General features: G+C 36.1%; 2 protein-coding genes across 5 annotated transcripts; both read right to left on the bottom strand.

The window, feature by feature from the left end:
* Positions 1-128: 128 nt before the first annotated feature.
* On the bottom strand, positions 129-7,201 carry LOC144848900 (uncharacterized). Its single transcript, XM_078705852.1, has 10 exons — positions 6,764-7,201; positions 6,443-6,616; positions 5,825-5,973; positions 5,081-5,403; positions 3,940-4,453; positions 2,778-3,216; positions 2,166-2,339; positions 1,592-1,740; positions 1,166-1,491; positions 129-955 (listed from the first exon to the last, which is right to left on the bottom strand). The coding sequence occupies exons 1-10, from the start codon at positions 7,136-7,138 to the stop codon at positions 453-455; spliced, it is 3,126 nt and encodes a 1,041-aa protein (XP_078561978.1). The 5' UTR covers positions 7,139-7,201; the 3' UTR covers positions 129-452.
* A 610-nt stretch (positions 7,202-7,811) lies between these two features.
* Positions 7,812-13,510, bottom strand: LOC144848873 (uncharacterized). 4 transcript variants are annotated; one of them, XM_078705821.1, is made up of 9 exons: positions 13,405-13,510; positions 12,489-12,648; positions 12,175-12,340; positions 11,786-11,895; positions 11,276-11,442; positions 10,993-11,012; positions 10,411-10,547; positions 10,132-10,307; positions 7,812-9,882 (listed from the first exon to the last, which is right to left on the bottom strand). In XM_078705821.1, exons 2-9 carry the CDS (start codon positions 12,635-12,637, stop codon positions 8,786-8,788), a joined length of 2,022 nt encoding a protein of 673 aa, XP_078561947.1. In that variant the 5' UTR covers positions 12,638-12,648; positions 13,405-13,510; the 3' UTR covers positions 7,812-8,785. The 4 variants fall into 4 exon arrangements, with proteins under 4 accessions (XP_078561947.1, XP_078561946.1, XP_078561948.1 ...); XM_078705820.1 differs by having other exon boundaries at positions 12,489-12,644; positions 13,405-13,484; XM_078705822.1 differs by lacking the exon at positions 13,405-13,510 and adding an exon at positions 13,185-13,267 and having other exon boundaries at positions 12,489-12,644.
* Positions 13,511-14,396: the final 886 nt, after the last annotated feature.

Genomic DNA, 14,396 nt, shown 5'->3' with positions numbered 1-14,396 from the left:
AGAGGATCCGAACATGCTGCGCTCCAGAATATTAAACCATATATAATTAATTACTTATTTATCAAGATTTGATAAGATAAATCAAAAAGAACAATATTATATAGAACGTTACAATTTAATATACATCTGAACAATATAAACGTCATTGCTCTTAAAACTTAGGCCTACTTATTACCACCACGCGACAATTCATTGAGAAATGTATGTATTATACTGACGATTCGAAACAACTATAATTAATTGACTACTGTCCGCCTACTAGCCTATAATGTTGATCATTAAGCTTCTCAAGCATGGAAATACTTATCTATTCATAGCCTTCAAAATATCCCCTCCCCCACCACGTGTTTGTAGCATACACTACGTTAAAAAAACAAAAATAAAAACAAGCTTCTGCGGGTGGTATAGTCAAACTAAAAGTCGAATAATTCATCAATTAATTACGATACTCATTAAAATGTTTCTTCCATCAAATATACAACAATGTAGAGTATACTGATGAATAAATGTAATTCAAAAGACAATATATTTGCTGCATTACAGAAGCATGATTGGTTGCCGCCAGACCACTGTGGACAATCTTCCCCATTTCGGCAGTTTACGATCTTAAGTCCCTCTCTTACTCCACTCTTAAGGGCGCCCTGGACATAACCATTATCCTCGCTTGTACACTCTCCGGCAAAGAAGATGTTATCGACACGTGACTTCATTTTCGCTCGGAAACACTCTACCTCCATTTCCGGTGGCCAAAGAGAGTAGGAACCTAACACCAGAGGATTCCGTGACCAACCAGATACTAGGATGTCGGTAGAATTGGGAATACCCTCTCCAAACATTCCGCGTAGTACAGCCTCGATTTCACATTTGATTACGTCATCTGACAAGGATTCAACTCGTTCAGCTTCGGCGCCGGTAATTTCGGCCATCAGAATATTTGTACCGGCTGGAAACAATCCTGATATTAAAAAAATAATAATTAAAAAAAAAAGTTTTGGAGAATGAAAGATAATATCTTTATTATTGTCGCTGATCTCTTTATTGATGTCGAGTTGATCGTAAGCTAAATGTTCGGTCATATAGCTATAGTAGATAGGCCTATGCAACATTTATTTTCAATCTATTATTCCTTTTATACAGTAAAACGATTTTGAAAAAAGCAACTTACCCTTCGCTTCTAAATTAGTAAAGATCGGGTACCGTCCTCTATCATTACTGGTGTGAAAAATAATCTCTCGGTCTCCCCAGAAATTGATTGGAAATTTAAGATAAATTTTACTATAAACAGCCATACGAAAACGATTCAGAGTTCTAATTTTCCAATCAGGAAGTTCTGGTATAAATGTAATTCTACTATTTTGTAAAACGCCCAGACTAACGGTAACTAAGATACGGGATGCTCGAAAAACCTGACCGTCATCACATGTCACGATGACGTCATCACCAGACGATTGGTCAATAGTTCGTACTTTCTTGTTTAGAAAAATATTTGAACTGAAAAAGTAAAATTACGAGTAACAATTTTAAGTCGGATATCAACATTAACAAATATCGAAAATATCTCAAATGCAAACTTTGACCTCGTTTGACCTACCTTAAGTTCTTGTCACTTAGAAACGGCATTGTTGCATTGAATATGTACTTGTATCCACGCTGGTCGATCACCAACGTCGGTTTTTCGTCGTCTGGGACACGTTTCTTAAATTCATTTGCCATCATTTCGTTCGCCTTTAAGGATGTAAACTGAGAAAACCAAAGAAGTTCGTACTCATATTCTTTTTTAGTATGTTGTGTTTTCTGTTTTTAAAATGTGGTTAATTTTCACTCTATAGAACGCAACACAAGGACGTACGCAATAGATTGGCCAACCACAAGCAACAGTTCGGATAGTCGCTTTTGATTATAAGTACATGTACGTCGTATGTTATAGTGGGAACCAAGTTTTATCAAGGCCTCCAATGTGCATGGTGTCTGCGCACGGCGTATGTAGGCCTAAAGCTTGGTTCCCACTAGGAAGCAACGCAAGGACGTAATTAACGCAACGCAAACGAGTTGACACGCGACTGTTCGAATAATCAATAGCTTGTGATTGGTCAAATCACTTTGCTTTGCGTTACGTACTTGCGTTGCATCCTAGTGGAAACCAAGCTTAATATTTCTCTCTCTACCTCTGGTATATCGCCATTTTCGAAGTCCAACAGCGCCCATTCAATGGTCTTGTGCATCTCTGACATCGGGTTCCATCCTATGGATCTAAGAGCAGTTCTTACTGACATGTCTGTATCATGTGAAGCCACTAAGTCACTAGCAATCGAAAGAGCCTTCGTAATTGCTTCAGTCGTCTGTTAAAGAAATAAACAAAACATTAGCCTAGTATAGGCCATATACAGCAGTTTATTTACATTTAAAATAGTAGACCTAAATGTATTATATAAGACATTATTGTTGGTCAGACGTCCTAATTTGGCGGTAAATTCAATAAGGCCCGCTTGAACACACGTTTGCTACCTTTGTCTAACCTAAACAAAATAGTAAAGTCCAGGGGCGAATATTACGAAGTACGGAGGCCCATAATGGTCGTAATTATGAAAATCACACGTAAATTCCAAAATATCACGGCAACTTGAATACACTAAATTATGCCCGTATGCTAAACGTTTATCGCAGTTTTACCGCGGACCCTGCGTAATTTTAAGCAAGCAAGATATATAACATAGGCTAAGGCGGCGGCCTATAGAGGAAATAATAACATTTCCTCTCCATGATTACAAAACTCTTACCTGGTTCCATACCGGAAGAGATTCTTCTGTAACATTGTGACCTGTGCTATTGTAAACAACCATTGAAAACCAATTACTTTGATGGGTCTTCATGCCTTCCTCCCAGACCAATTTCTGTACAAACCCACCCACAGGCTGGGCCCAGTTCGCACCCCTTTCAACACGTATCCCTCCAAACTCAACATCATGGACTCTACCTCCAATACGATCCGCTGCTTCTAAGATTACGAAATCTTCAATACCGTTATAGACCAGTGTCTGGGCTGCAGCTAGCCCAGATGCTCCAGCCCCTATGATTAAAACCGATATGGGTTCACCATCACGGTCTTTTGGTCTGTCTGTGGTTGTCTCGGAACATATCCGCACTATCAACATAAAGAATACAATACACACGGGCATTGGGTCACTCAACTGCATGCTATACTGCGAAGTAGTAGGCCTTTACGCGCCACAGCAGTAATGACAATGTAGTCCGATGACATGAACATGTCAACTCAAATAATCGGTGACCGTGAAAATGATTGTCGCATTACAAAATAATGCTAGATTGTGAAATACCAACAATAAATATAATTTGGTTAACAATACAACACACGTGACTGCGAACAATTCAATAAAAAAGACTTAAACTTTCTCCTCATTGTTTACAAATTTGAGTTTTGAGTGGAAATTCAAATTTGATTGTTGTTTGCAATGCGACATTCCACGAACTGTCAGACATATTTTAGATCGATACGCTTGTAATTCACAACAAAGCAACAAAACAATTTCCTATTTGGAAGTTTAATATTATAGTTAACTTGCTTTTTTACAAATTATAGATGACCTGCCCTTAGCAGAAAAGGGAATTATGCGCCGCCAAACTAAGTGCTTACAATGCGGATGTGTAACAGAGAACGTGCATGCACTAACGACGACTGATGTGTAAGTACGCGCAGTTCGCTGCACTGTTTCTACGAAAGTCTACGAAACAATATGAAAAATGAAAGTAAATTGATATCCAACACAGATGCTTCCAATTTATAAGAAATATTAACATTACAATTATAAAGAAAACGCTAAATTATTTTTTAGATATTAATTTCTTCTAATCTAATTTGTGTGGATATGAAAATATAACTTTAAACGACATATTAATTAAACATTTCATCGTAGTTTTCACAATGATATGAAGTACATAAAATAAGTAAACAATAACAATAACGGCTGAGCCTTATAAATATTAACATCATTTGGGTCATCATCTTCTTCTTCCTCGGCTGGACAGAAACAGCTCTGATTCGCATCCCATTCAGGGCATTCTCCTCCTTGTTGACATTGCGCAATTTTCTCCCCTTCTCGTCTACCACTGTCTAGGCCCCCTTGTACATAACCATTATCTTCGCTTGTATATTCTCCACCGAAGAAAACGTTTCCGACGCGGGACTCCATCTTCTCGAAGCATTCTTCTTCCATAGCTGGTGCCCAAATTGAAAAAGAACCCAAGGTTAATGGATTCTTGGACCAACGAGACACCATAATATCAATAGGTTCTGGTACATTGTTACTTCCGTAAATCACCCGTAAAACTGCGAGTATTTCGGCTTGAACTTCTTCATCAGTAAGACCTTCTACTCGCCTAGCCTCGTCACCAGTTAGCTCCCATAGCAGAATGTTGGATCCGGCTGGGTACAATCCTGAAAGATGATATCAATCAGTTAAGTTAAGTCTCAAATATTTGTATTTTTATCCCTTCCACACAATTTTTGAACAAGACAAATTACGTCATGACGGTTTACTATTGTTCGATACCTGGTGACAGGACTACTGACACCAGTGCCCACAAGAGCAACAACATTTCCACTTTTTTTTTTTTCAACGGCATCCAACAGTGAAAATCGCCAATTAGGCCTATAGGATGCCTTAAAAATATTTAAATATAAATATAGACATAAAAACACAGTAAAATACAAAAATATGAAACATACAAAAAATTGCAAAATAAAAAAAGATTTAAGAACTTTAGATTTAAAAATTGAAACACTGAAAAACTGTTTAAAAAATAGTCTTATACTTATAGAAATTGAATTGTATAGCCTAGCTTGGATAATCTTTGAATAAACCCATTTTTAGTTACGTTGATTCGACAAGGGAAAAGGGAAAAAGGGTCAGTGTTGCGAGAGTTTGGACGATTAATTTTAAGAGAGAATGACAAAAAAATTAAAAGGGAGTTGAGTTGATTGTAATTATTGAACAAATATATATATATTTCTTATCTTATGTTATCAAACTGTAACACAATGCACCAGGGCCCACCAGCGTACCTTCTGCTTCCAGATTGGTAAATAGCGGATAGTATCCTTTACGACTACTGGCATGCAAGTTGATTTCATTGTCACCCCAGAAGTTAGATGGAAACTGAACATAGATCTTGCAGTAAGACGCCATCTCGTATCGGTTGATGGTTCTCGCCTTCCATCCGGGAAGTTCTGGTATGAACTCGATCATTTTATTTTGCAACACGCCACAGCTGACTGTAACTAAGACACGTGGTGCTCTGAAGACCTGGCCATCTTCACACGTGACAGCGACGTCCTCACCAGATTGGTCAATAGTTTGTACTTTTTGGTTCAGTACAATTTTTGCTCTAAATACAAAATTATAATCAAATACTATTATTATTGTTTTATGGCATGTCCTAACTTTTGCAAACCATTTTTGGCAATTTGCCGAAGTTTATCAACTGGGCTACACTATAGCAAAACTTTTCGCCATTTGTAAAATACAGTTTGCTAGTGTGGACTAGACTTAAGAAACATACATTCAAAACTATTACTATTTGTTCAGACTATCAATTGCTGAAAACCATGTAAGAAACTGAATGGATTCTTGTAAAGCTTGAGCTCACTTTGGATAAGGACAAAGTTTAAAAACAAACTGTATGACCTTCGATTATCTATTGAGTTTAACCATGATTTTACTGTATCAATTGTATGCCATTTGACCTATATATTTATCTGGTAATTAAAGACTTTAATACTTTGATGACTCTACCATGGTCGTCATACCTCAGCTCGTCGTCGCTCAAGAACGGCATAGTTGCGTTGAACAGGTACGCATAGCCTCTTTCATCTGTAATCATAGTGGACCGATCGGCTTCAGGAACTCGTTTAGCATACTCTCCTGCTATGTATGAGTGAACCTTTAGTGAGGCATACTAATAAATAAATAATAGAAATGACCAGTAAACAAACCATTGCACTTGCTTACAAAAATAACAAATGAAAATATTATCTGCCACCAGTATCAGTATACGCGTGATTGGTGATCCAACACGCCTTTTTTTTTTATTGTAAATGAAAAGGAATAACACAGAATAAAAAAAATAATATTTTGTTACCAATGCTAAAATATCGGGTGATACCAGCCGAGTATATTAAATACTTAAAAATTTTATCATATCAGAATATAAATATTTATTTCATTTTTTTTTCTTCTTTTTGATGATATGGAACGAAAAGCTCAATTCCAACGTTAACTAGTACGCAACGTTAAGTAGTACGCAACGTAACCAGTACGCAACTTAACTAGTACGACATACGTCGCGCGAAGAAAGTAATTTGACAAATCACGACGCCATGTTCCATCCTACTAGAGTTTAGCAAAATACTAAATACTAAACTTACGTATGAGTCTTCACCGTTTTCAAAGTCTAAGCTGGCCCATTCTATCAACTTCTCGATGTCGGTTTTCGGGAGCCAGCCTACTGTACGCAACCCAGAACGGATAGGCATATCTGGATCATTCAGCTCATAAAGTTCGTCAACAATACTAAAGGCAGCAAGAATACTGTCAGATACCTTTTAAAAAAATACAGTTAATTTGGTAAAACGATAAAAACAAAATGAATGTATGTGGTTTGTTAGGATTATGTCGTTTTTTAATGGTAAATAAAAAAAACACGAATATGTTGATGGCATACAATTGAGTAAACATTATGGACATACCTCGTCAAAAACTGGAATCGCTTCTTCTGTGACATTGTGCCCCGTACTGTTATAAACAGCAAGCGAGTACCAATTATTTTGGTGTGTTTCCATCCCAAGTTCCCAGACCTTCTCCTGCACCACACCTCCAACTGGTTGAGCCCAATGTGCGCCCATTTCAACACGTATTCCGCCAAACTCAACATCGCGCACACGACCGCCGATATAATCGGCTGCTTCGAGTATAATAAAGTCTTCAATACCGTTGTCCACTAAAGTTTGTGCTGCCTGCAGTCCACTAGCTCCAGCCCCAATGATAATCACGGAGGCATGGTCAGCTACATGCTCAGCAGAACATGAGGACCCAATAAAAAGAAACATCCATATACCAAGCATTCTTACCTGCTTGTTTTAAAGTTGTATAATATAAAAAATAATTCACCTCTACCTGTAATATGGTAATTCTCTCTCGGCTCACTAATGAATGCCAACTATACACCACACCTGCATATTTCTAACTGAACTACTTTTTTTGGACGAAAACCGGACGAAAACAAAGTAGTATTGTTGTTCAGTGATTCGAATACTTCATTATTAATCCGTTTCAGAATATGAATCCGCATAAAAGAATCGAGGTAGGCCTTACAACAAGGGCATTTAAATAATAGAAAGTTTTACATTGGCAATGGTGTTTTTTCTGCAATTTGTATTAACGGACAAAAAAACAACTTCCGCTTTGGTAAGCACCGAAGTGAGACAAACTTTGATTCACTGTAAAGTTTATAGACAAGTCACGTGGGTCAAAACAAAAACAAGAGCTATACAAATACAAAGACATAAGCCCTGTCTACACTATCAAACTTTATGTGACAAAATGTGATGTGCCCATATATGGACATGTCATATCACTACCATATTTGGGAATATCGCAACCATATTTGGCCACATCACACTTTTTTTGTCAAACTAGTTTGATAATGTAGACAGGGCTTAAGTTTCCGTCCAACACCCACATAACACAGAATGTTCTGTAAACTTATAAAGACTGAATAAACTATAAATGCCGACACATTATGCACTACTTCCTTATTTAATGTTTCAAAATCATTTGAACGCAAACAATCTTAAACTGAATCGAAGCATAGCGAATTTAAAAACAATAATTTGCTTAAATGGAACGTACGACGATGCTGGTTGGGAAGTACAAACAATGTACATACATCTAGTTTCTATATTTAAGCGACTGTTTCCCTTAATTAAAAACCCATTTATAAAATTACTAAAAATAGGAATGACCGATAAGTAAACTATTCCACATCTTGTCAATGACGTCACAAATAAAACACCAAAACAACCAAAAAACCTTTATACGCGCACATTCAAAACTTGATGTTACAGCTTTTGTACGCGCGAGTTCAAAAACTGATAATACCGCTTTTGTACGCGCGCGTTAAAAACTGATGTTACAGCTTTTGTACGCGCGCGTCCAAAAACTGATGTTACAACTTTTGCACGCGCGCGTAAAAAACTGATGTTATAGCTTTTGTACGCGCGCGTAACCATGTAACGGCACCGCTTTTTGGCGCACGACCGACTATTGATAAACTTGTGTACGCACACGTTTAAACACCTTATAATGGTACGGATGTTATTGTTTCTGTTGTGTCATCCACTTTGAGCCTAAATAAAAATTGTCATATTGGCAAAAAATATTAAATTCTAACAGATACGATGAAGAATAGAATCTACATTAGTGTGCAACTATTGAATTACTCAAACAGTAGCTATCATTTTTAATCTCTGTTGCATCAAAAATTTTCAAAACTTTTAAGAGTTAAAAAACAACTTAAATTACGTTTTCCTTTTATAAAAATAAATGTAGTGTTTGAAATTAAATTAAAATTGCAGTGTGAGAGTGAATATTACGGAAATGGTGAACATGGGACCTTTGCAAATATAACAATTTTTAAATTTACTAACTCCTAATCTATAAAGAAAATATTTCTTTTCTAAATTGCAATTATGAACCAACAAAGCATAAAATTATTCATATGAATGTATAGCTCTTCGTTTCTTTGGCGTTGTTGGGGATTCTAACGAACATTTAATGACGCGTTGTGTGTCAACAGGCGACGACGAATACGTGAAGCCTACAAGTTTTGCTTTCTCATCATTAGAGGTTGATCGCGATCGAATGTTGCAGTGATTTCGTTCATGGATATCTAACGTCCTTCCCGACAGCCTACATCCGTCGGAATTACTGCGCCCCAAGTTGTTTTGAGTCGGATTTGAGTTCAAATGAAAAGATGATCGCTTCTTGCTATTATTTGTGCACTGTGTTTTTAAATTGAATTCAATTGCTGAATCTTCTGTTGATTTCCGTAAATTTCTCATTCCGGGTGTCAGAATCTTTTTCCCTCGGGTAATTCGTTTGTTATCATTATTTTGTGATTTTGTAGAGTCAGTGTTTCTCATTGTAATCCGCAATCTTGGAATTCTAGTACTGGTCTGATTAATTAATTCAGCATTGTAACGAACATTTTCTCGTTTTTTCACATCATCTTCACATATTATATCGTTGTTCCCTTCCGATTCGCAATCAGAATCCAAGTGACCGTCAAACAACTTGTCATTCCTCCCCAATTCCTGATTTAAACTTCCGAACGAATTACTTGGTTTATAAAACTTTAATTTTGAAATTCCTTTAATTTTAAGTTTTGTCTCGCAATCTGAGATTTCAGATTCGTAGGTAATGTGTAATCGAGAATGTTTTGCTTTCTTTAGTTTGCGCTGCTTTAAATGTTTTGAAGAGGTAAATTTAAAACTGATCTCGCTATCGGAGCCGCTTGACTGCCATCCGCTATCTTGCTCCATAACTGTCTGTAACCTAGAGTCTAATTTTGAGTTTTGTTTTCGAAGGTAGGTGTCGGCTTCCTCGATGCGAACACTGTCAGATGGAATAATTTTTGTTGGCGTAATGAGAAGCTTTGGTTCTGGGAGTTTATATCCTTCGGCCAATAAGAGTTGAGCATCACATCGTGCGATTCCTTTGCGTTCTGCGACGATATCTACAAGGTCTTTTGACGTTGGGGACGTTGACATATCTGGTACGTCCACTTCACCTCTATTCCTAAATGTATCTAATAAAATTGTAAAAAATAAACAACTTTACTTCAACTTTGCTTAAATCTAATCATTTACTAATTCAGTTAAATGATGCTCTGTGTTTAAGAAGAAAGAAATTTTATTGGTCCACTTTAAAATGAAAATTTGTTTTGCTTGGCATAATCAAGACAAAAGGCAATGTTACAATACTGTTTAAGCAATTAAGGTGATTTTGGCCAATTTATAAAACTCAACATCTGTCAACTAAATGAAACGTTACATACCATATTTACTGATAGGTTTTTTAATCGTGCCATTTAAAGACCGCCTTGGACTGATTGGATGCTGTTCTTTTTTCATTCGCATGATGCGATTATCTGTGTCTCGGAAGCGGTAGTTACTCTTTCCATCTGGCGTTTTTTCTGTTGATTCGCTACGCTTGAACGCACCCTGGTGTCTCCTTTTGTATGAAATATTATAAAAAAAGTTTTATTTTAACAATAAGTCAATCACATTTTATAAGAGCAAATATTGAATAAGTTAGTTTTAAAATATTTTATCACCTTTCACAAGTTTCACATTCGCAGCAACAGTTATCTTCACCGAAGAAGCCATCGCCATAGAAACAAGTAATCTCCTCCCCTTTCTTGATATCGCGTAAAACTTTGACGCAGGCCGTGTTACGACTAGTCGATACAAACTGTGAACAAATAAGAATGATTGTAGTTAATATTTTGTATTTACCTGTTTGGGATGAGGGTCTGTATTTTATTTTAAGTCTTTAGGTACAAGTGTCCAAGGATTACCAATAGTAAATAAATCACTGTCCTATTAGATAGGTGGTAATCCCCCTGATACAGGGTTTATAGTTTAAAGTTTATAGACCTTATCCGAGAAGACTTATTTCACCACCAGAACTATTGCTTTGTTTTTTTATATGCTAATTGCAAGTTACTCAGAGTGGATACCTGATGTGAATAGAGGCAAAATTTAGACAAGTGTTTTCCCAATAAATTGCAAGAGAACAATCATTGAAGCTGCTCCTCAAGAGGCATGACCACTACCGGCACTACAGTATACTTATACTGTATATACTTATTATACAATTTAGGTAAAATAATTTCAATAAACAATAGATTACTTACCTTGCAGTTTGGTCTGCAATCTGGGAAAAAATATAGAATAAATGTTCTTAATAAGTCAATATTATTTTAAGTCATTGTTGTTTTATGCTTGTTGAACCGAAACAAAAAGATTGGTGATAAATCACTCATGGATCACTCGCATACAAAGTTTGTTTTTAAGGAAATAACAGAATGAATGTATTAAACTACTGTACACTGAACAAAGGAAGGATTCTTTACATCCTGCTTTGATAGATATAAAGATAAAACAAGTTGATAGCACATAGTAATTATAACCCCTTACCATGATTAATAAATGCAGCCGAGCCCAACCACAATTGGGCACAGTTTTTCCTTGTGGAGTACATGACACTGAAATCATTTATTCCTTGTTTCAACCATGTGTTCTCTTCTTCTTCAGTGAGCTCTGCAATGCAACCAACTAGTAACTCAATTTTGTCATTTTTGCACCTTGAGAGATTGGAAAGAAAATATTTTGGTTATTAAATGAACTTTCTAATCATGTGACTTGCCCATAAATGGACACGATGATGTCATATCACTACCATATTTAAGCATATCACTACCATATTGGGGGACATCACATTTTGTTGTCACATGAAGTTTGAGAGTGTAGACGGAGATTTACACTTTCATAGTTAAGTGTTAAACATGGCCAGTCTTCAGAATACAATTAATGCATTCAATTCTCTCGTTGCAATGATTTGGTTTCTTATATATCCTCATCTATAGAATACTCTCATAGAGTGGAGTGTTTAAAATAAAAATAAAAACAAAGTCTCAAGATGCATACCATTCCCTAGTTGCGATTATTTTACCACCAGCGCCCTCTAGAGAATAACGATAGCAAGGCACAACCTCAAATCCAGCAAGATCATCAAACATAGCCAAATAACGAAAAACCTGTGTGTAGAAAAAAAACCCAAATTAATACATTAAAAATAAAAATGTGGGATTAGACCCAACATTCATAAGTAGTGTTTGTACTGCGGCATTGCAAAAACGCAAATTTTTTTTTATTGATGATCCCTAAAGATCTGTCTACACTATCAAACTAGTTTGACACAAAAAGTGTGATGTGCTTAAATATGGTAGTGATATGAAATGATATATATAGGCATATATGGGCATATCACATTTTTTTCACATAAAGTTGTAAAGTGTAAACAGAGCTTTACATACATGTTGTTTAGTAGCTCTGGTTTGTTGCTTGGATTTGTTTAGAAAGTACACTTTTGCCCATTCACCAGACATGTACTTGTCAAATGCCGCTTCATAGTCGTTGTCCCTCTTGAACTTTTCTAGAACGGCTCGGAGAACGTCAGGCCTTGGGCCAATAGGTCTGAATCTGAAAGAAAAAAAACCATTGATAGTGTTAGAATGGGATGATTGAATAGGTAGTCACATGACAACAGAAGAATGTTGTTGCTTGCTTATGACACAACCAACAGGAATGAATTAAATGAAAACAATTTGTTTTTTGTTTGCCTACATACCTAGGGTTCATCTTGTGAGTGGTAAACCCAAGGTAGGGGTCAAGGGTCAAGTTAGTGGCCAGGTCATCATTCTCGCTGAGCTCCCTCGCATTCATTGACACAGCTGATGTCAACGACAATATCAACCCAGATGGGCCCTCCACCACCATGATGGCCCTGTCTGTAAGAGTAAAAAAATAGTAATAATTAAATATCATACATGCCTAGCCAACAAAAAAATGCAATAGGCATACAAATAAAAGAATCCAGTAGGATGGATGTCACCTCTACCTTTTTGTCTCGACCACCCAACAACCCCCCACCCCCTCTAACCCCCTACCTACCTATACGGCAAAATGATAAAAAATGATAACATTACAATCACTACACTACCTTATCTACACTTTATAAATATTATGAATGTAACTCGACTTAAACGTGACCAACAGGTATAAATATACTAAAATCTAAATATTTTGATTTAAAAATAATATCAACCGGCGGAACAACTCGAAGTTAGCCCCAAGGCTGGCGCTGTTCCTTCCCGGTGTTCCACACGGAGTCTACGCCTAGCCTATCGCACCGAACAGACAGGCTAGGCCTACCTACTCATAATTTAAATGTCCATACTTTTTTTAAAAGCGGTATTATTGTAACATTTAGAATGCTTATAAAACTATAAACATTGCAATATGTCAAGACAATTTCACTTCATACCCAGGTAGTTTTAAAAGAATGACAACATCTTAAATATTGTTATTTTTGTAACTGCTTGTTGGGCGCGACCTGTCAAGGCCTAGCCAAAGCTCCGATCTACTACTACAGGAACATTCGAGATATTATTGTTTTTTTACGGTTTACACAAAAGACAAACAACAAAAATTAACATTCGTTGACTGCTGGATTATTTTTCAAAAATATTTGACAAAATACATACCTTAAATATTAGTTGTTAGTCGGCACACGTAAATTTAATTATCAAACATTTCAAAATCATTTTTTGAAAAATGGCAACCATCGTTCTTTTTTTCGATAAACGAAACATGGCGCCTATTTTCATTTCGTAGTTGGCGCCCTTTTAAATTTGTGAATCTCATCAATTGTCGGTCCGTTGAAAAAGACGACGGCGACAGAATTTGGTATAAAAACAACAAAAATATTACATTTATAATTAAATTGGTTTCATATTTTGATCGGTCATTTGGCATTTATAAAGCAAAAGAACCCACCGATACAGGGAACAACGTACAGTATTTATCAATGTATCATCATCATCATAGGCCTATTTATTAATCATCAACAACATCGCATAATCATCACCATCGTCATCATCATAATCGTCATCATTAACATCGTCATAATCATAATCATCATCGTCATAATCATCATAATTCTCATCACCAACATCGTCATAATCATCATGATCATCATAATCGTCATCATTATTATTATCATCATCATCATCATTGTCATCATTATTATTATCGTCATCATAATTTTATTTCAACACTATTTTACGAGGGTGGTCCATCCAGCATCAGCTGATCATTAGGGACCCTCAAACAATACAAACAGTAAATACAAAATAAACTATAAAAACACAAAATCAGAGAGTGAAACAGGTGTTTTTTCAAAAGAGATTTAAAGGAGAAGAAATTGGTGAGAGTTACGAATGCTTAAAGGTAGAGAATTAAAGAAAGAAGGAGCATTGAAACTAAAAGAAAGTTTAAGGATTTCAAGGCAAGGACGAGGGATAAGAAGATCTCCTTAAGTAATTTGCCTAAAATTATCATCAACAGTCGTCTCATCATTATCATCAACTGTCAGAATTTATTGATTTCGCATGAGATTCAAAATCGATGTAACAAGTTTTAAAAGATGCAAACGAAAAAACAACAAAAACAAAACATATTAATCTACATAATTTAT

The sequence above is a fragment of the Antedon bifida genome, chromosome 7 (genome assembly GCF_963402885.1).
Source record: "Antedon bifida chromosome 7, ecAntBifi1.1, whole genome shotgun sequence".
In the NCBI taxonomy this organism is placed as follows: domain Eukaryota; kingdom Metazoa; phylum Echinodermata; class Crinoidea; order Comatulida; family Antedonidae; genus Antedon; species Antedon bifida.
This window is presented reverse-complemented; position numbering and strand designations above follow the sequence as displayed.

Bases quoted from the DNA above. Each gene is read 5' to 3' on its own strand.
- LOC144848900 (XM_078705852.1), bottom strand. From the start codon at position 7,138: ATGCTTGGTATATGGATGTTTCTTTTTATTGGGTCCTCATGTTCTGCT. The intron at 3,217-3,939 runs GTGAAAACTACG...TGGCGCGTAAAG, and splicing joins TTTATGTACTTCATATCATT to GCCTACTACTTCGCAGTATA. The intron at 956-1,165 runs GTAAGTTGCTTT...TTTTAATATCAG, and splicing joins TACTAATTTAGAAGCGAAGG to GATTGTTTCCAGCCGGTACA.
- LOC144848873 (XM_078705821.1), bottom strand. From the start codon at position 12,637: ATGGTGGTGGAGGGCCCATCTGGGTTGATATTGTCGTTGACATCAGCT. The intron at 11,896-12,174 runs GTATGTAAAGCT...TTCTACACACAG, and splicing joins CCAGAGCTACTAAACAACAT to GTTTTTCGTTATTTGGCTAT. The intron at 11,013-11,275 runs GTAAGGGGTTAT...ATTTTTTCCCAG, and splicing joins GGCTGCATTTATTAATCATG to ATTGCAGACCAAACTGCAAG.